At 48.7% G+C, this 22739-nt stretch overlaps 1 protein-coding gene across 9 annotated transcripts in view; it reads right to left on the reverse strand.

Moving 5' to 3' along the window:
- SEPTIN6 (septin 6) overlaps positions 1-22739 on the reverse strand; it is a 59400-nt gene that overhangs the window by 28156 nt on the left and 8505 nt on the right. For all 9 annotated transcript variants that reach the window (XM_059156664.1, XM_059156667.1, XM_059156666.1 and 6 more), the window contains 2 exons: positions 13259-13373; positions 6676-6871 (listed from right to left, as the gene is read on the reverse strand). In XM_059156664.1, coding sequence (XP_059012647.1) covers positions 6676-6871; positions 13259-13373 — 311 coding nt within the window. The remainder of the gene's footprint in view (positions 1-6675; positions 6872-13258; positions 13374-22739) is intronic.

Raw genomic sequence — 22739 nt, forward strand, 5'->3', positions numbered from 1 at the left:
AGAGACGTCTCAGTTGCAACATTACCAATAAAATTGGGGCCACCAGCCTCACAGCAGCTCAATTTCCTGCCAGTCTCTCCCCCCTCTAAAACGGAATCAGCCCTTTCCGACCGCCCTCTCGTCTCATCATGTGCAGGCCCATCACCCTCTGGGCACTCGCTCTCATTGCTTTCAGGCTCTTTGAGAATCTTGTTTCATCTCCGGGGTCCTCGCCCCCGACTGACTCTTCAACCTGTAAATGTGCTGAACTCTTCCCTCATCTCAAAAGAAAGATCTTTCCTCAACCCAGCCCCCTTCAACCACACATTTCTATCCAACTACTGCCCTATGCCTTTTGTTCCCTCAGGAACAGAGCTTGTCTTCTGCACCTACCACAGGGCCTGGCATATAATAGAAGTTCAATAAATATTTAATGGGTAAATGGAGATCTTTTGGAAAGAATCATTCATTCACTCATTCATTCATTCTCACTCAGTCTCCGACACATCGTAGACTGTTTTCTACCCTCATTAGCACCCTCATTAACAATGTTCAGTGGATCCATTTTGTCTTGAAAGATAAAACCTTAGAGGTATTTAAAAAAAATTTTTTCCCCTTGAATGTATGTTTCACTCACTCGACAGAGAGGTACCGAATACCCACAGTATGCCGGTTGGCTAACTTGTGCACATCCCACACGATTTCAAGACTTAGCTCAGCCATTCCTGACCCCCTCCTCCCCACCTTAAACCCCCACCAGGCTCTGCTGATGGCTACACTTTTCCCCACAGCTCTTTCCATGTGCCTTTGTTACGGTACTCACTACACTGTGTAGAATTTGTAGGTTACGTATTAGTCCCTTCCATTAAACCACAACTTGCTTATTTCTTAGTATCCCAGGCACCTCACACGTATCTGGCACACAGTTGACATTTAGTGTAATGTTATCAACTGAACTAGATCCCCTACATCAATTAGGTTACTAGGTGTGGATTCTCTCTCTCATACCTGCTTCCTTCTCTCTGTCCTCGAAGCTTCCATTCCCGTTCAAGCCCTCACCCTCTCTCTCTCAGCCTCAAAAACAGAGAAAGTGGGTGTAGACCACTCCTTTAAAAAGCTTTCCTGAACTGGGAAAAAGAGATAAGGCAGTGTGTAGAGGTCAGGAGCGACTTTTTTTTTTTTTAAGTTTGTATTTATTTTTTGTAGTAATCTCTACACCCAACCTGGGACTCGATCTCCCCTCCTCAGAGGTAACTACGATTTCAGTTTGTTTGTTCACCTCACAGATCTTTTTCTCTGCGTTGATGGGGGGGTGTGTGTTTGGTGTTTCATTGGGAAGGGTGGGCTTATACAAATGGCGTCATGATCTGTGTATCATTATCATTCTGCAACTTCTCTTTTCACTTAATAACATCCCCACATGAGTGTACACAGATTTGCCTTTTTTTAAACTGCAGCTCATTTAGCTGCTCTATTGGTGGAAATTTCAGGTGCTTACGAATTTTTTTTTTTTATTCCATATCCAACGCGGCAGTGAACACCCCTTCTGTATGTTTTTCATGAACGTGTGCAATTGTTTCCCTCGGCTGTATTCTTACAAGTGGAATTGCTGGATCATAAGGTAGCCACATTTAAGATTTTAGTATGTCCTACCACATCTGCCCTTTAAAACATCTGTATCCAGTTACATTCCCCAGCAACATGAATGAAATTAGCTGGTGTTAGCAGCCATTGTCTCTTTGTCTCTTATTTTTGCAACTCTGATGGATAAAAAATCTTTGTTTCATTTTGCTCTTCCCTAAACACTGGTGACTGTGGGATGAGTCTGGGTTTGTAGGTTAGTTGTCAATTTCTATTCCTTTTCACTCCCCCCCTTCTGTCAGTTACCTGTTTATTTCTCACTGAACTGGAGAAGCTCTTTTCACACTTGAGAAGAATCATTTGTCTGTGACATAGGTTGCAAATCTCTTCTCCTTGTTTGTAGTTTGTCTTTTGTTTATAGCATCTTTCAGTATGCAAAGGGTTTTTTTTCTAATTTTAGAAAGTTTAAATGTGTCAGTCATTTCTTACATGGCTTTGGGATTTTGTGTCACAATTAGAAAAACCTTCTTTATCCCTAAAGCTATAAAAACATTCTTCTATATTTTCTCCTTATATTTTTAGAATTTGTTTTTAATCATCTGGAATCTATTTTTTGCCTAGTGTTTGTGTGGGACAGTCTCGTTTTATTTTTTCCTGATGGATGGCCTATTTTTCCAGCACATTCTCTTGAATAGTCCATTCTTTCCCTGCTGACTTACATATGGCAAATTCCCATGTAAACATGCATTTGATCTTAGTCTCACTTTTCTGTCCTGTTGCTCTTTTTGCTACTCTGATGCCTTTACTTACTTATCTTCGATTCACTCATGGCCATTTAGCTTCCACCCACAACTTCCCTGGAATTATTATTCTTTAGTGTATTAATGACCTTCATATTGCCAAAGCCAATGGATATTTTTCAGTTCCATTTGTTATTCTCTCCCATTATGCTACATGGTACAACTTTCCCTCGATTCTTCTACCAATAAAAGTAATGATCATAACAATATCTTCTGTTCCCTAGTTACTCTATGTTGGGCACTGCTTTTTTTTTTAGGTATTTATTTATTTATTCGAGAGAGAGAGGGAGAGAGCTCAAGTGGGAGGAGGATCAGAGGGAGAGGGAGAAGCAGGCTCCCCACTGAGCAGAAAGCCTGATGCGGGGCTCAATCCTAGGACCTTGGGAATCATGACCTGAGCGGAAGGCAGGCCCTTAATGGACTGAGCCCCCCAGCGTCCCTGTGCCCGGCATTGCTGGACCATTCCATATGCCAAACACAGCAAGTATGCCTCACCACAGCCCTCTAGGGTAGATACTAGTACTATCGTCATTCCCACTCTACAGGTGGGAAAACTGAGCTATAGAGAATTGAAGTGTCTTATGGTGTAAGCTCCGAGGGTTGGTTTTTCTTTTCTGCCATGCCAAGTGCCTGATTTAAGTTTTATTGCAGAAGTATCCACTTCAAAGAAAGCTGACTATCTGGAATAAACACTGCCAGCCTCCTTCAGGTAAAGAGTCAGCCCTCCCTCCACTGCCACCACCCGCCACGGGGCTACTTTGTTTCAGAAATCTTAGTTGATTTCCATAAGAGACCATTTGGGCCACATGTTTTTTCTCTTCTCCTGCTTAAAATTCTCTTATGTTTTAAATTTGCCCAACTAGGGGCGCCTGGGTGGCTCAGTAGATTTTGCGTCTGTCTTTGGCTCAGGTCATGATCCCAGGGTCCTGAGGTTGAGCCCTATGTCCAGCTTCCTGCTCAGCGGGGAGTCATCTTTTCCCTCTGCCTTACCCGTACACTTCCCCCAGCTTGTGCTCTTTCTCTCACTCACTCTCTCAAGTGAATAAATAAAATCCAATAACTAACTAACTAAATAAATAGATTCATCCATTTAGAGCAAGCCCACCAAATCCTAGACCTAAACTCTCCATCTCAATAAAAGCAGAACGCCAGACCCACACCCGGTTTCTCTTTCTCTATCCTGCGACCTCACTGTGTGGTCCCAGCTGTGCCATGTGCTTTCCAGGACCTGCAAATAATAAACTTTTCTGGTCTCCAAGTTCCCTGGTCCTTATTGCTGAGACCATCTTGCAATCGTAAGAAGCCACAAGCGTGGGACCAGCCAGGACAATAGTTATCAATAAGCCAAGAGCAGCACAGAACACTTGTACCAACATCGCTCATGAGTAGCAAGATGAAATTTGAACCCAGGTCGGTCTGGACCAAAACCTAAGTTTCTCAACACACCTCTTTCTAGCCTGTCCTCTGTCTCCTTCTTCAGTTCCTGTGCTCCTGCATCTTTTTGGATTTTGAAAGATTGTATCTATTTATTTGACAGAGAGAGTGAGTTAAGAGTGCGAGGGATCCACGAGCAGGTGGGGAGAGGCAGAGGGAGAAACAGACTCCCCGCTGAGCAGGGAGCCAGATGCTTGGCGCGATCCCAGGACCTGGGATCATGACCTGAGCTGAAGACAGACGTTTACCCAACTGAACCACCCAGGCATCCCATGCTTCTGCATCTTTTATTAAACAGTGGCTTTCCCCAGGGTACGGCCTTAATCACTGCTCTTCTTAGAAGACCATGCACCATGGGTAAAGGATTGCATTCTGGTTCTCTGCTTCAGTGCGGCTGCACTGACTTATCTATGCCCAAATGATCCCATCAGTATGGAGAAAACACTGCTTTTTATTACAAATCCCTGGAGCTTGCCCCACCTCTGCTCTCCCGCCCAGTTTCTGAGAGGCTTTTCATTTCTACTTATTTGAGTTTGTATTATTTGATTTTGTATTAGTATGCATCATGTTTATAATCAGGAAAAACAATAAGGATATTACCAGTGTAATGGAAGTAGATTAGCCTCTAAGGGACCGTATCAGCTCAGTCCTCCCAAACTGTCATTACCAAAGCAGTTTCCAATGTCAGATATGTTAAATGCATGTTGCCAAGAATCGTGAAAGATTTAATTGAAAAGTTCCCGAGCCATCTGCAGCTGAGATGACCCCAAATATCCATCCCCTTTGCCCAGAGTCCGATTTATTCTCAATGGAACAAAATTAGCATAATAAGCAAAGCTATAAAAAGCAGAGATGTCCATCTAGAATTTCCAACGAAAAACCAAATTCAGTTCAATTATTAAGCTAAATATATTTACTCATTATCGGTAAATGAGTACAATTGTTGGAACTTCAAGGGAGAAACAGGCGAACTGGAGATCCAGTTCGGCTAAGAAGCAAGAGGATCCTCAAAGGATGAACAGACACTGCTCAGAATGATGAATGGCTTTTTCTGAGACGGGCCGTGTGCTAACCATGTGACATCTAGTGAAATGCACATGGCACCTGACCCCCTCCTTCAACACATCCCGGTGCCTAGCCATCCCACCCGCCCCCCACCCCGCACTCCACTCTTAACACAAGCTGCCCCCCCCCCCAGCCCCGCAGTCTCTCTGTGTATTCCTGCTCGGTCTGTTTCCGGAACGGGTCCTTTGCTCCATCTGCTGACTTACCCTTAGCTTTTTGTCGGTACCCCAGTGTTTACCACACTCCACTCTGATCCCTGGGTGATCTTGCATGTGTCTGCGGCTGGAACATAGCACCTCTACCTTGACAATCCCAATCGATATTTCCAGGACTGACCCTCTGCCGACCTCTAACCCCTGCATATTCAGCTGCCTACCACAGAAGGTCATCAGGGGGTCTCAGTAGGCCACGGACAGCTCAACCTCAACAGGTCTAAAATTAATTCTCCTGCTGAATGCTGCCACCATTTGTCCACTCTCCAAAGCCAGAAATCTGGGCCTCATTCTAGATCCTTCTCCTGCCTTCACAACCCCATACCAAGTCTCTGCCGAGTTCTGTTGATTCTACCTACTCCATATTTACCAAACCTGCCTCCTCTTTCCTATCTCAGCACCTGTGTTAACTCTGGCCTCCATCTAATTGGTCCAATAGTCTCCTAACTGGTCTGCTTGCCCTCCCTACCCTTCCAAAGAACCTACTTCAAGGCCAATCAGACTATCTCCTTCTCTCTTTTTTTAAAGATTTTATTTACTTATTTGAGAGAGAGAAAAAGAGCACACACAAGCAGGGGCCAGGGAGAGGGAGAAGCAGCTCCCGGATGAGCAGGAAGCCCACCTCGTGACTCCATCCCAGGACCCTGGGATGGTGACCTGAGTCAAAGGCAGAAGCTTAACCAACTGAGCCACCCAGGTGCCCTAAGACTATCTCATTCTACTTCATAAAACCTCTCAATGGCTCCATGTCTGCACATTCTAGAAATTGCCCCATGACCTGACTCTGCTTCCCTCTTCAGGCTCATCTCCCCCGACTTTTCCCTCGCTCACGCCAAGCCCCAGCCCAGGGGCAGACATAGGTACTGTGGGACATCAAGCTTATGCACTTAGAAGAAGGGCCCTCCAGAAAGTCAAAACAACATTATGATGAAAAATTAGTTCCAGGAACTTGGCAGGGCCTATGCAAATGAGGGCCATGAAGCTTAAGCTTCATTAGCTCCACAGTCTATCTGCCTCTGAGCTAGCTAAACCAAGGAAGCCATAGATCTCTAGAATATTCCATAGTCTTCCACACTTCGCCTTTGTACAAGCATTCCCCCGGCCCGGACTTCCCTTCCCTCCATTCCCTTGTCTGTCTGGCAAGAGTTCATCCTTCAAGGTCCAGATGAGGAGGGAAGGCTTCCCAGACCTTTGTTGTCTCCTTCGTGTGCTCTTTGTTACTTGTCCTTTACCTCTTTGTGCCTTGCTCTTCCCAGAGCATATCACACTTGATGGAACTTATTTGTTCAAAACTGGCCTCCCCTGTGAGTGCCTCAAGGCCAGAGACAAAGTCATTCCTTTTTAGATTGTCGGGGCACAAGGTAGGAAGGACTCAGTACGTGTCTGCCACATGGAATAGAGACCTCATCCACGTATCTCGGAAAGATACCTTTCTTTTGGCAGAGTGCATGGACTACAATGATTGGTGGAAATGGAAACCTGGGGTGGAGGGCAGCGCTTGGTACATGTCCACGGCCATTTTGGGGGGAGATCCAGGCAGGTCCCCACGGTGGGCTCCTCCCCATGGCCTCCCACCAGCCTCCACACCCCACCCCCTTCCTTACCTGTCCTCCTTGTTGATCTGGTCCCCAAAGCCCACCGTGCTAACGATGGTGAGCTTCAGCCCCACGTTACTCTCTTGGAGGTCGTAGGTGTTGGACCGGAGCTGGACACCCGGCTGTGTGTGGGTGGCCGGCTCCCCCTCAAACTTGGTGTTGAACAAGGTGTCCATGAGGGTAGACTTGCCCAAACCTGTCTCTCCTGAAAAGCAAAAGATTAAATTATGGTCCGTTCCCAACGGCCCTGCAGACCCCACATTGGGTTTTGGACGTGTATTCATTGATGTGGGAGCACGTGCGCGGTAACTGAAGAGTGTGTGAAACTAGATAAGACTGTTGGCTCTCAGGTAAGTGGAAGACACTGAGAGGAACTGCATCAATGTATCAGCAGGAGCATCTCAGGAGAGTGGAACCTGGGTAATTTTCCTTTTAGTCTTCCTATTTTTGTGTCATTTCAAGGTTGCAGACGCACGGCTTTTATCGTCAGAAAAAGAACTCTGTTGCAGGCAGTGATGGAGAGGTAGCAGTTATACCTGGAAAAAGTCCAGAAGGGCACACAATACACTCTTAGCAAGACGGCTATCACTGCGTAGTGGGGGTGATATGCGGTTTTCCTTTCTCTCCTCTTGCTTCTGTGTATTTTCCAAGTTTTCTAGGTGGAACATGCATAGCTTTTGTGATAAAAATTAAAGGTCTGTTTTCAGTTTTCATCGCCACCTCACCTCCCTGCCGGGCCCAGACTGTGCTCTGCATAAGCCCGGATGTGTATCCCAGTGGGGAGGCCATTTTTAGCTAAGGGGGAGGGAAATTAGCAGGCCACACATTCTTCTTCTTAAATTTCAAACAAACCAGTCATTTGTTTGTTTAACTAACAGGCTGCGGGATACTAATAAACTAAACCATTGGAATTTCAAGTCTTGACTTTCACACCCAGGGAGAGGAGTCGGGGGAAAGCCTGCGGACACCGGTGGAAGTTTTGTGGAGGTCATTCCTGAGAGACCCGAGGGAGGTCAAGCCACTGCCAGGAGCCAAGGGGTCTTCAGGGAAAGAAGACGTTGGAGGAGAGTTAGTTGGTGGCCTGGGAGTTGGGGAGGAATGTGCCAGAAGGCCCCAAGCTGGGCTGGGCGCTACAGAGGCTTGTCATCTCCAGAGATCCAAACCGTATTTGGGCTTTCACCCTGCCCGCACCCCCCCAACCTCCAGCGAGTCAGGAATGCCAGGAATAAAGGGTTCAGTAGCTAATCACCCCGGATTGCCTCTTCTGGACCACCCTGCTCTTCTGCTCTCCAGGGCTAGGGTTAGAGACGCACCACAAGAACGTGTAAACGCAGGTGCCCTTCCCCTTCGGCCCTCTGGGTGTGTCTAGCTCTGCCTCCTGCCTGCCTTTCATCCTGAATGATGAGCCATGAATACAGGGGGGGGGGGCTTTTTCAAATCTCTCTCAGATGAGAGCTTTCTGTGTGTGTAGCGACTGATGAGAGAGATTGAGAACAAGAAGAACATTCAACTCAGCCTGGCTCCCCAGCCCCCCAACCCAGCTTCGTAGCCAGGTCTCACTACCATGGTGGATTGCCAGGGTGCAGGGAAATGGTCCCTCCCCCCAGATCATGTTTCCAGCCAAGGTCTGCTATACCTATTAGCGGCAAAGATTCTCCCAGAAGAGGCCCCCCATTCCCCCCCTCCCTAAAGGAACAGGAAGTATTTGGGTCTCCAGAAGGATTGAGTGAGATGGGGCCTTTGCCATGGGAGGTGACACATTTGGCCAAGCAACGGAATGTATCACCCCCTCTCCCCGCCCCAGGTGGGGGTACAGCTCCCTTGAGAGGAGACAAGAGCCGCTGATGTGGGGACACAGCGGGTAGCTCCCTCACCTCCCCTCTGGGCCTCTTGGAGCCCATGTTTGTGTGCGCCTGATGAACTTTCCAGGGACGTCCCCACCTCCTTCTGCTCCGTGAGCTCTCAGCTAAGTTCCCCGCAGCTCCTAGAGTGCTGAGCCCTGTCCCCTAGCACCCAGAGCTGGCTCCCCAGCCCCTGATCCCAAGATCCTCAGAGAACAGGGATGGGGCATCTTCGGTGCTCCTCAGAGTAAGTAGCCCAGGCGTGCCCGTGCCCAGAGGCAGCTCAGGCGGCTGCTGTTTGCACAGCTGGAGGAATGGAGGGCCGCCAGACAGAGCAGGGCAGGGCAGGGCAGCGCACAGGGGAGGGAGCGGCGGGGCAAATGACCATGCGAATGCCTGCCAGCACAAAAGGGCTGTGGCTATTGGATGCCCAACGATGAGTGGAAGACAGGAACCCGCAGGCGTCCAGGGAATTGTGATAAATGCAACCCGAGAAGAGGACAGAGAATCAAGCGAGCTCATCCATCAGTGTGGAGCCTGCAGGGTGTGGGGGTCCCTCTCCGTGGTTGGCACGGACCCAGCCTGAGCCTAGGATGCGGTCCTCTCCCACGCTGCCCTGGGGACCCAGCATGGAGGAGGATCGGGTCAGGTCAGCAGACTCCACACCCCTGCAGGAAGGTGGGGGACTTGGCAGTTTCCAACAGGAAACCTGGGGAGTCCCCAGGGTTCAATTTCTCTCTCCTCCTCCCTCCTCCAACAGACAGCGGGATTTCTTAACCCTTTTAAGGTCGTCATCACGGGCCCAGAAGACTCCATCTCGCTTTGCTTGATGGAGATAGGATGCTGGAAACACCCGTTTTTGTTTTTGTTTTTAATTTTTTTTTAAAGATTTTATTTATTTATTTGACAGAGATCACAAGCAGGCAGAGAGGCAGGCAGAGAGAGAGGAGGAAGCAGGCCCCCCGCCGAGCAGAGAGCCCGATGCGGGGCTCGATCCCAGGACTCTGAGATCATGACCCGAGCCGAAGGCAGCGGCTTAACCCACCGAGCCACCCAGGCGCCCCAACACCCGGTTTTTTAAACAAAGAATTTCCATTGGAAACGTGTAACGTGAGATCCGCTTTTTCAAACTACACTGCCTGGGATAATCCACCCTTTTTCCCTGTCTGCCGCTAATGTCCACATCCTTTGCCCGGACAGATGCATCCCCCAGAAAACGAACAGGTTCAGACTAATAATGATAGCGGTGGCTTCTGGAGCACTTTCAACGTACCAGGCACAGCTGTGACATGAAACTTTCCTTATTTGTTCCCCACAATGAACCTAGGAAGTAGATATTACTATTTGACTTTTGGTTACGAAAGGGTTAGCCAAGCCACTTGCCAGCCGTGTGAATTTGCCCTACTCCCCAGTCTCTCCATTCCTCTTCTTCCTCATCTGTAAAAAGTGGGAGGAAGGAACTGGTCTAGGGTCCCTGAGGAGTCACTGGCAGAGCGGGCCCTGAATCCAGTCAGACACTGGAGCCCAGACGTATAACCAATAAGCCCAAGTGCGTCCCACGGGCATGCAGTATCAGCTCATTTGTCACTCGACAAATGTTCACAGGGCCTCTCACTGGAGCCATGCATGATTTTAGGGACGAAAGATACAACAGTGCACAGGATAGCCACAGTCCTTGTTTGCAGGGAGCTCGTGGTCCCCGCAGCGGAGGTCTCTGCCAGCTGTGAATGAAGAGAGCCGTCTCCCAGGTTCAACAAGGAAACTCTCCAGGAACCCTAGGGAGACTAACGACAGGAACAAGGTCATAGTCGGCTCTGTAACCTTGCCCTCTTCTCCTTCCTAACCTTGCTGAGGCCTGGCCCGGAAGGGTTGTGCTGAAGCAGCCTGTTGCAGATCTCCTTCTCGTGTGTGTTTTTTTTTTTTTTTTTTTTTTTTTTTTTATTATTTTATTTAAAGATTTTTATTTATTTATTTGACAGAGAGAAATCACAAGTAGGCAGAGAGGCAGGTAGAGAGAGAGAGGAGGAAGCAGGCTCCCTGCTGAGCAGAGAGCCCGATGCGGGACTCGATCCCAGGACCCTGAGATCATGACCTGAGCCGAAGGCAGCGGCCTATCCACTGAGCCACCCAGGCGCCCTCGTGTGTGTTTTATTCCAAGTTCAACACGGCCCAGTTGAGCCTGGAATCCTGAGCAGTTTCAGAGTAAATATTATCATTATGACTCTCTGCACTCCTCATGGGCTGGTACATTTGGAGGGCAGCGTCCCTCTGGAGCTCCTTCCTGGCAGAAAGGAGCAACCAGCCCCAGGACATTGGTCCTGCTGGTTCTGGTGGCCGAGGCCTCCTGCACTAGATCTAGGCTCCTGGGATCTTTGCCATTAACAGAGCTAAGCGATTAGTATATGTTTTTTATCAGGGGTGGGGGAGGGTTGGGGATGGAGAGGGCAACCTCAGCCCACTCAGTAATTATTCCATAATAATAATTATTATAGAAGTCATAACAGGAGTCATAACAGGCCCTCTATTGGGTGCCATTTATTGGTAGCCTTACATATGAATTAGGCTCTGGATTCACAAAACTTCTGTCTCTCAGTCCCACCACGCACTTGTGCTCTCAGGCACACACTCCCGTCAGGGTAGAGGGTACTCAGTCTGCTGGGGCTTGGACCCCTACGGCCACCAGCCCAGCACCCAGATAAACAATGCTGTGATCCGAATGTCCTAGGTCTCTATTCATAACTAAAGCTAGGGCTACTATCAGTTCGACCTTAACATGCCCTCTGAGAAAAGAAGAAAAAAAATCCTTCGGGAGGACAGAAGCTAGGCCCAAACAGACTTATCTGAGAACAGTCATTACAGGAGTAAACCTGATAGTTATGCACCAGCTGTAGGCCTGAAGGCACGGCCACCGAAAGTCCTGCGGGAGAAAAGGTCACCTCCCGCAGGCAAGCTACAGACCCCTGTCCAAGCCAGTGACAGTACCCATTCCCATGGTTGAGCTGAGATTGCAGCCTAAGAGCCCATCTAAACCGCTCATGACCTCGGCCCAAATTGTGGGTTCTCTGAGCAATGACAGGGTTGTGAGAACAGAGAGCAGGAGGTGTGCGGGCTGCCGGCTTATTTGGATCAGGGATGGGGAATGAAACGAACCCAGTCCAGGCCGGGACATCCATGAGGCGCCCCCGCAGCACCAAGAGGGGGGCTACTAGGGTGATTTCCTGGGACCTGGCAGGTGCTGCAAGAAAAAGAGGGGGTGACTCTTGGGGGTGAGGATCTCCTTCCTGCTCCTCCCCTCTTGAAGGGTCTGGGGCGGTGGAGAAATTCTACCCCAGCAGGGGCACACCGAGTGGCTGCCGCTGTCCCGCGCCTGGGCGGGACCTCGAGGACAGGGGTTCGCTCTTCCTCCCACTCATTTGCCTTGAGCTTGGCTGCCTCCTCTTCAGGACCCTGAGGGAGCCCATGGTCCGCGGTCCAAGCGCACTACACTTCCGGCCCTCGGAGAGCCACTCCGATTTCTGCAGCCTCCCTCCTAGAGCCTCAGTCACCCGCCAGACGGCCCCTCATTGACAGGTTGATGAGGGTGGGTCTGTCCTGTCACTTCTGAGCTCCTCGGCTTCAGTGCAGGTCGTACGGTGCTCTGGGAGGGATACCAAGGGAATCCAATATGTTTGCGTGGAAATTTTGCGGTAATCAAATATTATGTGAAGTAAGCTGGCCAACACCCAAAGATCAGAGCAATTTGGCAGTGCTGATATTGGCCATGATGGCACCTCGGTGTTGAGCACTGTGGCTTCTGTTTATTTTGTGTCCTTCTCCTAATAGCATCGCATCATAACCACGAGTAGTAGACTTCTAGCACTTGAAGAACTGCTGGCCTAGCTCTGGATGCCAAGGCCCACGGTATGTAATTCTGTGACGCCTATATTGTCATCTCCTGGGTTCCCAAGCTGACGTGTGCTACTACGCAAAGTGTTTGAGAAATAGAACGAATGGTGCCCGTGGGGTCAACTCATTCATTCATTTCACAAATATTACTGAATTCTCTTGGCGCTGTGAGTAGCACATGAGAGGTGATGAATACCTGGCTCCCACATTTGAGACTAAGGGTCCACGTGGAGATATACTTTTTTTTTTTAAGATTTTCATTTATTTATTTATTGGTCAGAGAGAGAGAGAAAGAGCAAGCACAAGCAGGGGGAGCAGCAGGCAGAGGATGAGGGAGAAGCAGGTTCCCTATTGAGCAGGGAGCCGGAAGCTTAACCACCTGAGCCACCCAGGCATCCCTGAGTGGAGATATGCTCAAAGGGAAGAAAAGAACTTTCGCCTTGAGCTCAGACGGAGCACCACAGGGCTGCAGAGGAGAGCCCCACCCCGCTGCCCACAGCCGATTGGCAGGCATCCTACCACAGCCATCATTCTCCCTCCTAGTCCTGCCCTGACTCCCATTTCCTGCAGTCCAAGTGAACTTGGACTGAGCCAGCCAGCTTCCTTACAAAAATTTCCACTGGGTGTCACACGGCTCAGTTTCCCTGCAAGGTCCGGCCTGGTGTTCTGGTCTGAGCAGGGAAAAACATCATCAGGGCTGGCTGTTCACAAAAGCAAACAGAGGGATTAAAGAGGAAGAAGGAGGAAGACACTTTTGCAAATGGACCGGGATGACACTGTATTTAACCTAATTACCTGCCAAGCCACATGCAGCCATTAAAGGATCCATATTCTGTAATAGCGTTTCCTGCTGTGGAAATACTCACCCACGCACAGGATGTTGAAGCAGAAGCCCTCGCTGACGGACTTATTCACCAGCTGGTCGGGCAAGCTGTCAAACCCCACGTGTCCAGCCAGGGGGACCGTGCGGCAACCTTCACCCTAATTTGGGAGAAAATGAAAATGTGCTTAAAAGCAATCTGGGTTCTCCCTTCTCATGCAAATGACCCACAAGCGAGGAAGTAGTCCCCCAAACCCAAGCCGGGTGGGTCCCCATCTTCCCTTAGCTCCTCCCTGCCCCGAAGCAGAAGGGCCACTGGCTTAGAAGTCATGGCTTCTCAAGTGCAGGCCTCTGTGGGCTCCACAGTGAAGGTCACCATGGGTCCACGCAGAGCAAACTGCCCAGGTGGCTTCTGGGACAGTGGGGGAGGGCGGGGTCAGGGGACGAGGTTCACGGTCATGGGGTTACGCTCCACGCCACCACTGAAAAGCCAGGTCATCTCCCCGTGACTCCGGTTCCTTGCACATCTGTCCATTGGTCGGGGGACTCAAAGGAGCTTCGCACAAGGCCTGGTCCGTGCCTAAGCGTCCGGTAAATATTACAAAAGGACTTCAGAAAGCAATTCCTCCTCTCTCCAGGCCATCGGGGGCAAACACAATGGGGGCGCAGTTTAAGGGGCAAGAGACTAGGCTTGGAAATGAGACTCAGTGAGAGTCCCACCCCCTTCACCTTCTGACCTCGGACAAGTTACTTAAGTCCTCTGAGTTTGCCCATCTGTCAAGTCAGGGACAAGTAGTGACTAGCTCATAGGGCTGGGGTGAGGACCCCACGGACGATTGGTCCATGAGCTCTGGGCGTGGTGCCTGGGATGTGGGGAGCCTCCCATTGACAGATGCTGCTCCTGCTAGGGCTCCGGGAGGCTACCCCTCTCCTCAGAGTCCCCAAATAACACGTGATGCCATGGGAAACTTGGGAATCCCCCTCACCCCCGCCAGCTTGAGAGAGCTGCCTCCGTGCTTGCCCCCACCTGGGTCCCTGGTCTCCAAGGTCAGCCAAGCCATTCTCAGCCCTGGGAAGCAGAGGGCCCTTGCTTCACCTGTTAGTCCCAGCGCTTCTAACTGTTAGTGGTTTTGTAAAGCAGGGAGAGCCTCAAACTGGGGCAGGCTTCCAAGGAGCCAGGGGGGAGGAAAAAGAGGCCTGCGTGTACTCAAGAAAAGTGCTAACTGCCAACGGCCCCACGGGAAGAGAGAAGGGCAGTCCGAAGCAGCTAGACAGGAACCACCGGCGGGCTATGTAAGGAGTTGGGAGTTTCTGGTGGGTGGGAGCTCCACCAAGATTTCAGGGAACCAGAAAGGGACCCAGAGCAAGCCAAGAAGGGCATGGTCCGTGTCAGGAGGCCCGCCCCAGCATCCCGGGCTGTGTTAACCGGCAGCACTTTCTGCTGCCTGCACCTGCTTTCAAGCTAGGTCCCTAAGTGCGCATTTGCACTTGGAGAGGGATGGGCTGAGCCCCTCCACAGCTGCTGTTGCCAGAACGGCGGCCCAGGTAGCCCCTTCACCCAGTCATGCCATCGGGTCTTCCAAGAGCGAGAGATAGGGCTAGGGCCGGGACTGCCATCTGGAAAGTTCGTTACCCTCACACGTCTTCCCCCACGCCCTCCCAGCGGAGTGTTCCTGACACACAACCATATGCCAAAGTTCAGTCTGAGCTGGCATCTGCCGGGCCCCAGAGGGGCACCTGAGAACAGCTGGGTTTCCTGCGTGGGCCACGGCCCTTGGGCTCTGGTTCTACATGCACCCCTTTCTGCTTCCCCTCACCCCTTCCTCCTCCTTTTTCTTAGAGCAAACAAACGAAGATGCAAGTTTCCCACCAGTTGTTCTTGGTCCTCAACATGGCAGGGGAGACAGAGACTTAAGAGCCAAAGTAGGCTTTCTCCGCGGGTCCTCCTACATAGCAGGCATCGGAAATTGGGACACACTCGGAGCTGAGGTTTCCTGAGCCATATTTTATCGGCCCTGGCTGCCTCTTCCTGTCTCCAAATTCAGCACCATGAAACTCTGGCCTCTGGTCCAAGCGCCAAAAGGAAAGAGAATTTTCAAACTGAACATAGTGGAGACGTGGGAAGAAAGCTACTCCTTTTCTTTTCAAGATTTTATTTATTTACTTATTTATTTAAAATATTTTATTTATTTTTTGAAGACAGAGATCATAAGTAGGCAGAGAGGCAGGCAGAGGGGGGTAGGGGAAGCAGGCTCCCTGCTGAGCAGAGAGCCTGATGCAGGACTCGATCCCAGGACCCTGAGATCATGACCTGAGCTGAAGGCAGAGGCTTAACCCCCCGAGCCGCCCAGGTGTCCCTAAGATTTTATTTATTTACTGACAGGAAGAGAGAGAGCCCAGCAGGGGGTAGCAGCAGAGGGAGAAGCAGGCTGCCCACAGAGCAGGGAGCCCATCACGGGGTTTGATCCCAGGACCCTGGGACCTGAGCCAAAGACAGATGCTTAACAGATTGAGCCACCCAGGTGCCCCTCCTCTTCTTCCTACTTTTTTTTTTTTTTTTTTAATTAAGAGAGGGAGAGATGGGTGCCTGCGTGGCTCAGTGGGTTGAGCGTTAGACTCTTGGTTTCAGCTCAGGTGAAGTCATGGGATGGAGTCATAGGATGGAGCCTGGGTCAGGCTCCACGCTAGGTGCAGAGTCTCCTTGGGTTCCTCTCCTCTCTCCCTCTCCCTCTGCCCCCTCCCAGCACTTCTCTCTCTCTCTAAAGTAAATGAACAGCTAAATCTTTTAAAAAGAGAGATAGAGGGCAGGGGGAGGGACAGGAGAGAATCTTTTTTTTTTTTTTAAGAGACAGAGAGGGAGAGAGAGAATCATAAGCAGGCTCCACGCCCAGTGCGGAGCCCTACAGAGAGCCCGACATGGGGCTCCATCTCACGACCTTGAGATCATGACCTGAGCCGAAATCAAGAGTCTATGCTTAACCGACTCAGCCACCCAGGCCCCCTTCCACACCTTATTCTTAAAGACTTCCTACATTGTCAACAGCTCACCAAGAACCTCCCATGTGCCCCCCTCCCCCTGCCACTGTTCCCTCCCACCTAGCACAGTGCTGTAAAGAGCCTTAAATAGAAGAAGAAAGAGTATGGGCTTTATTTCCTAGGCAACGGCATTTGGGGGCCCTTTGAGTGTTTTTGAGCATGATACAAGTGGCGTTTTTTGAAAGATCATTCCAGCTGCAGGACGTTTGATTGACTGGAGGAGAGAGAGCTGAAGCAGGAAGACAGATGACTCCAATAACATGATCCTGGCAGAGTGACATCCAGGCACGGTGCCAATAAATGCTGGTTGAACTGAGCTGCTCTGACTTGGGACTCAGGAGGTTGGAACAGACTTGAGACATGTCCTCCCAAAGGGTGATCGCTCCATCAGTGATCGGGTAAGTGGGAGTGAAGCGCAGGGCAATCACAAGGTTCTGAGCCTGGGAGCTTGGATTGGTGGCACCATGGGCAGAAAAAAGAGAAGCCAGGAAAGGGTGCTTGTTCAGTGGGGGAAATGGAGGATTCTGGTTTTAAATAAGCTATTAAGAAACATTACATTTATGGGGGGTTTTAGTTTCTAAAAAGCAAGTTCACTGTAGAAATTTTACAACACAGGGAAAATGATAAAAGAGAAAACAACAAACACTCATAACATTCATGTGTTCTGTATACCTTTTGTTTCTTACAAAATAGGGATAATTCTATATATTCCTTTTCGTAGCCTGACACTTAACAAGAGTGTGGATGTTTTCCTGAGAAATTAAGCATACTTCTAAAACATTATTTGTACTGGCCACATAGCATTCTACAGAACTAATCTTCCACTGCTAGACATTCCACATGTTTCCAAGTTTTAAACAATAGAAACAATAATTCTTGTCCTTACAGGTTTGCATAGATCTTTGATTATTGTCTTAAGTTAAATTCCTAGAACTGAAGCCCACTGGGTCCAAGGGCACACACCTTTGAAAGACTTTGGTACATATTGCGAAATCATTCAATAGAGAATAGTACAAACGTCTTATTTCCACCACCAATACAGGAGGGGGTCTGTTTACCTATACTTAGACCAACCCTAAGTTTCTGAGGCTTTTAAACCACTGTGAAAGGATCATTGAAAAATGGCATCATGACGTTTAACCACTTGTATTAGTGAAGGTGAACATTCTTTTTATGGTTCAACTCTATACATGCATGTGTATAAGGTACACATATATGTGAGTTGCCTATTCATGTCCTTGCCCATTTTTTTTTTATTTATTTGACAGAGAGAAATCACAAGTAGATGGAGAGGCAGGCAGAGAGAGAGAGAGAGAGGGAAGCAGGCTCCCTGCTGAGCAGAGAGCCCGATGCGGGACTCAATCCCAGGACCCTGAGATCATGACCTGAGCCGAAGGCAGCGGCTTAACCCACTGAGCCACCCAGGCGCCCGCCCATTTTTTTTTAATTGGTGCTTGTCTGCTTGTCTGGATTTGTAAAAGCATGTTTTTAAAGACTTTTATTTATTTATTTGAGAGAGAGAAAGAGCAAGAGCACGAGCCAGGGGAGAAGCAGAGGGAGAGGGCCAAGAAGACTCAGAGCTGAGCACAGAGCTCAACGCAGGGCTCGATCCCAGGACTCTGAGATCACGACCTGAGCTGAAATCAAGAGTTGGACATTCAACCAACTGAGCCACCCAGGTGCCCCAAAGCATTCTGTACATTAAGGAAAATATGACAGTTTTGATTTTCTGGTGAGATATGCAGGAGAAGAAATCCAACAATTACTTACCCATATGGGACTGTAGGCTCAAGGAGAATTCAGGACTGGGGTATGAATTTAGGAGTGGGAGGTATGAAACTGGATGTGTTCTCCAAGAGATTGTACAGAAAAGATCTGGAGATTGAATATAGGAAATGCCGACAAGTAAGGAATGGGAGGATGGAAAGGATTCTTCCACACGACGGAAATGATCAGAAAAATAAGACATGACCCAGGGGCGCCTGGGTGGCTCAGTGGGTTAAGCCGCTGCCTTTGGCTGGAGTCATGATCTCAGGGTCCTGGGATCGAGCACCGCATTGGGCTCTCTGCTCTGCAGGGAGCCTGCTTCCTCCTCTCTCTCTCTCTGCCTGCCTCTCTGCCTACTTGTGATTTCTCTCTGTCAAATAAATAAATAAAATCTTTAAAAAAAAAAAAAAAAAAGACATGACCCAATAATTTTCTAGCACCAGAGGCCAAGTTGGAAGTCAGGAAGAATTACAGAGAAATAACCATTAATCTGAAATTTGGTGAATTTGGTGACTTTAGAATCCTTATTTCTTCTGTGTCTTTTTACCTAGAGTCTATCCAATACGCAAAAATTAACTGGGAGGTTTGGGGACGAGGGGACATGGGATCTGGTTACTGTGTTTTTCTTGCTCAGATTTGAGAAGGAAACTTTTTGTCTCAGTGCTTGTAGTTGAGAAAGCTTCAAAAATGTATTTGTGTATATATTTCCTGCTTTAGGAAATCCTGTCTAGCGCGCACCATTGGCTCTTGTTTTGATAAATCTTATAAGATGTCAAGGTCATCATTATGAGTATTAGTCCTCATTGTTCAGAGCTAAATATGTAGAGGCAAAAAGGACATTGGACTGAATGTACACTGACCCCAGGACAGCCCCTGGAAGTTTCTGTCCTCTCCCTCATTAAAGCTCTGCTATCTTATCTCTTTCCTCTTTCTTCTTAAGGTGGCCTGATTACCCGAGGCCTTAATTACTCTGACTGCAGTTAACTGCCCATTCCCTGGATTACAATGTGTGCAAGAGAAGATGGAATTGACAGCTTGGCCCAACAGTAATACCTCAAGTTATCATCTGGAGTAGCAGGTGGTGGGTGCCATGTTTAAGGCTGGAACTGAGATGCCAGAAGGGCCACAGTCACCCATCTCTGGGGCACCTGGGTGGCATCTGCCTTCGGCTCAGTTCATGATCCCAGGGTCCTGGGATCGAGTCCTGCATCCGGCTCCCTGCACAGCGGGGAGTCTGCTTCTCCCTCTCCCTCTGATCCTCCCCCATCCCCAACTATGTGTTCTCACACCGTCTCTCAAATAAATCAATAAAATCCTTTTTTTTTTTAAGGGCCCATCTCCTGTCACCCTGCAACCTCCCTAGGAATCTATTCTGCAGAAAGTCAGTATCTGTACAAAGATCCATGTACAAGGAACTTCATTATAGCATGATGACAATTCTGAAATACTAGGGGGAAAACTCATAAATGTCTGAAAATAGAAAAATATTTAACTAAATTATGGTACATGTATATTCTAGAATATTCTGTAGGCGTTAAGAAGAATGCGGTAGGTCTTGGGGCACAAGGGTGGCTCAGTTTCTTGAGCACCCAACTCTTGGTTTCTGCTCAGTTTGTGATCTCGGGGTCGTGGGATGAGCCCCCCCCCCACATCACTCAGCAGGGAGCCTGCTTGAGGTTCTCTCTCTCCCTCTCCCTCTGCCCTCCCCCCACTCATGTGTACTCTCTCTCTCTCTCTCTCCCTCCCTAAAATAAATAAAGAGGGGCGCCTGGGTGGCTCAGTTGGTTAAGCGTCTGCCTTCGGGTCCTGGGATTGAATCCAGCGTTAGGCTCCCCACTCAGGGAGGAGCCTGCTTGTCTTTCCCTCTGCCTGGGGCTCCCTCTACTTGTGCTCGCTCTCTGTCAAATAAATAAAATAAAAATCTTTTAAAAATAATAAATTAAATACATAAATAAATCCTTAAAAAGGAAGAAGAATGCAGCAGGTCTGTATGTTCCGAGGCAAATATCTCCAAGACATATTCCAATGTAGAAAAAAGAGGCTGAAGAACAAGCAGCACAGGGGGAGGCCACATGTGCAAAAAAAAAAAAAAGCCTGATATATGTGTGCTTGCGCATAAATGGTTGTGAATGCATAGAAAGAAGCCAAGAAAAAAGTCCCACCAAACCCAGGAACGTCGGTGGCTACCTCGGGGGAGCGATACGGAAAGAGGGGCTTACACAAGGGGCTAGTCTGTATGCTTCCGTATTATTTGATCCTTTTACAGCATGAATGTATTCACACAATACCCATGTCATTTAAAAACATTTTTAATACAAGAAAAGAGAGCTCTCACTCAGCTTTGCAGCAGGGGTAATTAGGATGCCAAATCTGAGAAGAGCTAAAAGGAAGGCAAAATGAAAGAGTGCTCCTGAGAATTGGGAGAGCCCCCCTCCCCCCCACCAATTACATTTCCTGTTTTCTCCCCATCTGCAGTCACCTGTGGTTTGAAATACGTTATACCACATTTCATATCACGGGCAGAAACACCGCTCTCTTTCTCTTCCGCCTCGTCCCCTGGGGACACACCAATTTCATTTTTTAATTGAATATTCTAAGGTGCAAGTTACTAAGAACGAGTTATGGCGGTTCCAGCTGTGCAACTTGCTCCCATTGCTGTTATTCTGAAAACAGAGTCTCATAAGCACCCCGATGGGCAGTCCCTGTCTCCCTGTCCCCCTCCCCCACCCCATCCCTCTTCCAGCCTTGGCGGGATAGGAAGCAAGAGGTCCAGGAGGCCTCTGGGAACTGAGGATCCATCTGTATCAGTGGAGTTTCCCCGCCTCCGCCTCGAGTTGGGGGAGCTGAGTTAGTAGCTGATAATGTTGAAGAAGGAAACCAAAACAAGGCACCTGGCTGGCTCAGTGGGTAGAGCATGGGACTCTTGCTCTCGGGGTCCTGGGTTCAAGCCCCATGTGGGAGGCAGAGATGACTTAAATCAATAAAGAAGTACAGAAGTATGAGGCCAAAACATAAAAGTTGGAACTCATCGCGCCTTTCCCTAAACTTTCTCCTCTGGCCTCTGCACCTTGTAGATACACTGTAAGTAGGATTCACTCCAACAGTCTCACATGTCACTTACTGGTGGGCCTGATCTCTCACACCTTTCCTTTCTCCATCTCCGTCCCAGCCCTGAATGCCAATCTTTGGGGAAGGGACAGAGGGAGAGAGAAAATCTTAAGCAAGTTCCACACCCAGCATAGAACCCCACTCGGGGCTCGATCTCACCACCCTGAGATCATGACCTGAGTCCAAATCAAGAGCCAAAGCTTAATGGACTGCGCCCCCCAGATGCCCCTAAATACCGATCTTTTCTTTAATTATTTTTATTAACATATAAAGTATTATTAGCCCCAGGAGTACAGGTCTGTGACTCATCAGGCTTACACATTTCATAGCACATACCCTCCCCAGTGTCCATCACCCCGACACCCTCTCCCTCCCCCAACCCCAGCAGCCATCAGTTTGTTTCCTGAGATTAAGAGTCTCTTATGGTTTTTCTCCCTCCTGGTCCCATTAAATACGGATCTTTGATAGATCCTGCAACCCTCAGGATGATCAAAATCAAACAATAGTTCAATGATGCACAATGGAATATTAAGCAGGTGATAAAGACATTTTCTAAGAATATTCAGTAACATGGGAAAATGATCATCCAATAGGCAAATAACAAAACAAAACAAAACCCTATATATACAGGATCATTCCAATCATGGGGGAAAGCATATATATATATATTTTTTTAAATTTTTATTTATTTGACAGAGAGACACAGCAAGAGAGGGAACACAAGCAGGGGGAGTGGCAGAAGGAGAAGCAGGCTCCCGGCCAAGAAGGGAGCCCTATGCGGGGTTTCAGCCCAGGATTCTGGGATCAGGACATGAGCCAAAGGCAGAACCTTAATGACTGAGCCACCCAGGCACTCCGCCTGAATGTACTTTTTAAAGTTCGGAAGAATATACAGTTGACTCTTGAACAACGCAGTTTGAATTGCCTGGGTCCACGTATGCATGCATTTATTCCCCATAAATACAAGAAAGGACTACAAATGTGTTTTCCCTTCCTTATGCTTTTCTTTTTTTAAAAGATTTTATTTATTAATTAGAGAGAGCGGGGGAGGAGAGGCAGGGGGAGAGAGAGAGAAAATCTCAAGCGGACTCCGAGCTGAGCAAGGTCTCAGTATGAGGGCGGAGCTGATGTGGGACTTGATCTCATGACCTCACGACCTGAGCCGAAATCAAGAGTTGGACACTTAACCGACTGAGTCCCCCAGGTGCCCCCCTTATGGTTTTCTTAATAACATTTTACTTTCTCTAGCTTACTTTCCTGTAAGAATACAGTGTGTCATACAGATAACATACAAAAGATGTGCTTGTCCTGCTATTCCTGTTACGGGTACAGCTTCCAGTCAGCAGTAGGCTTCTGAGTAGTTAAGTTTTGGGGGAGATGAAAGTTATACGCGGATTCTTGATTCTTCACTGCAGGGGGTTAGCACCCCCAACCCTGTGTTGTTCAAAGTCAACATTATACCAAAACGGTGACAACAGTTACTTTTGGGGGCGCCTGGGTGGCTCAGTTGGTTAAGCATCTGCCTTTGGCTCAGGTCATGATCTGGGGTCCTGGGATCGAGCCCCGGATTGGACTCTCTGCTCAGCGGGAAGCCTGCTTCTCCCTCTCCCACGCCC

The sequence above is a fragment of the Mustela lutreola genome, chromosome X (assembly GCF_030435805.1).
Source record: "Mustela lutreola isolate mMusLut2 chromosome X, mMusLut2.pri, whole genome shotgun sequence".
NCBI lineage: Eukaryota > Metazoa > Chordata > Mammalia > Carnivora > Mustelidae > Mustela > Mustela lutreola.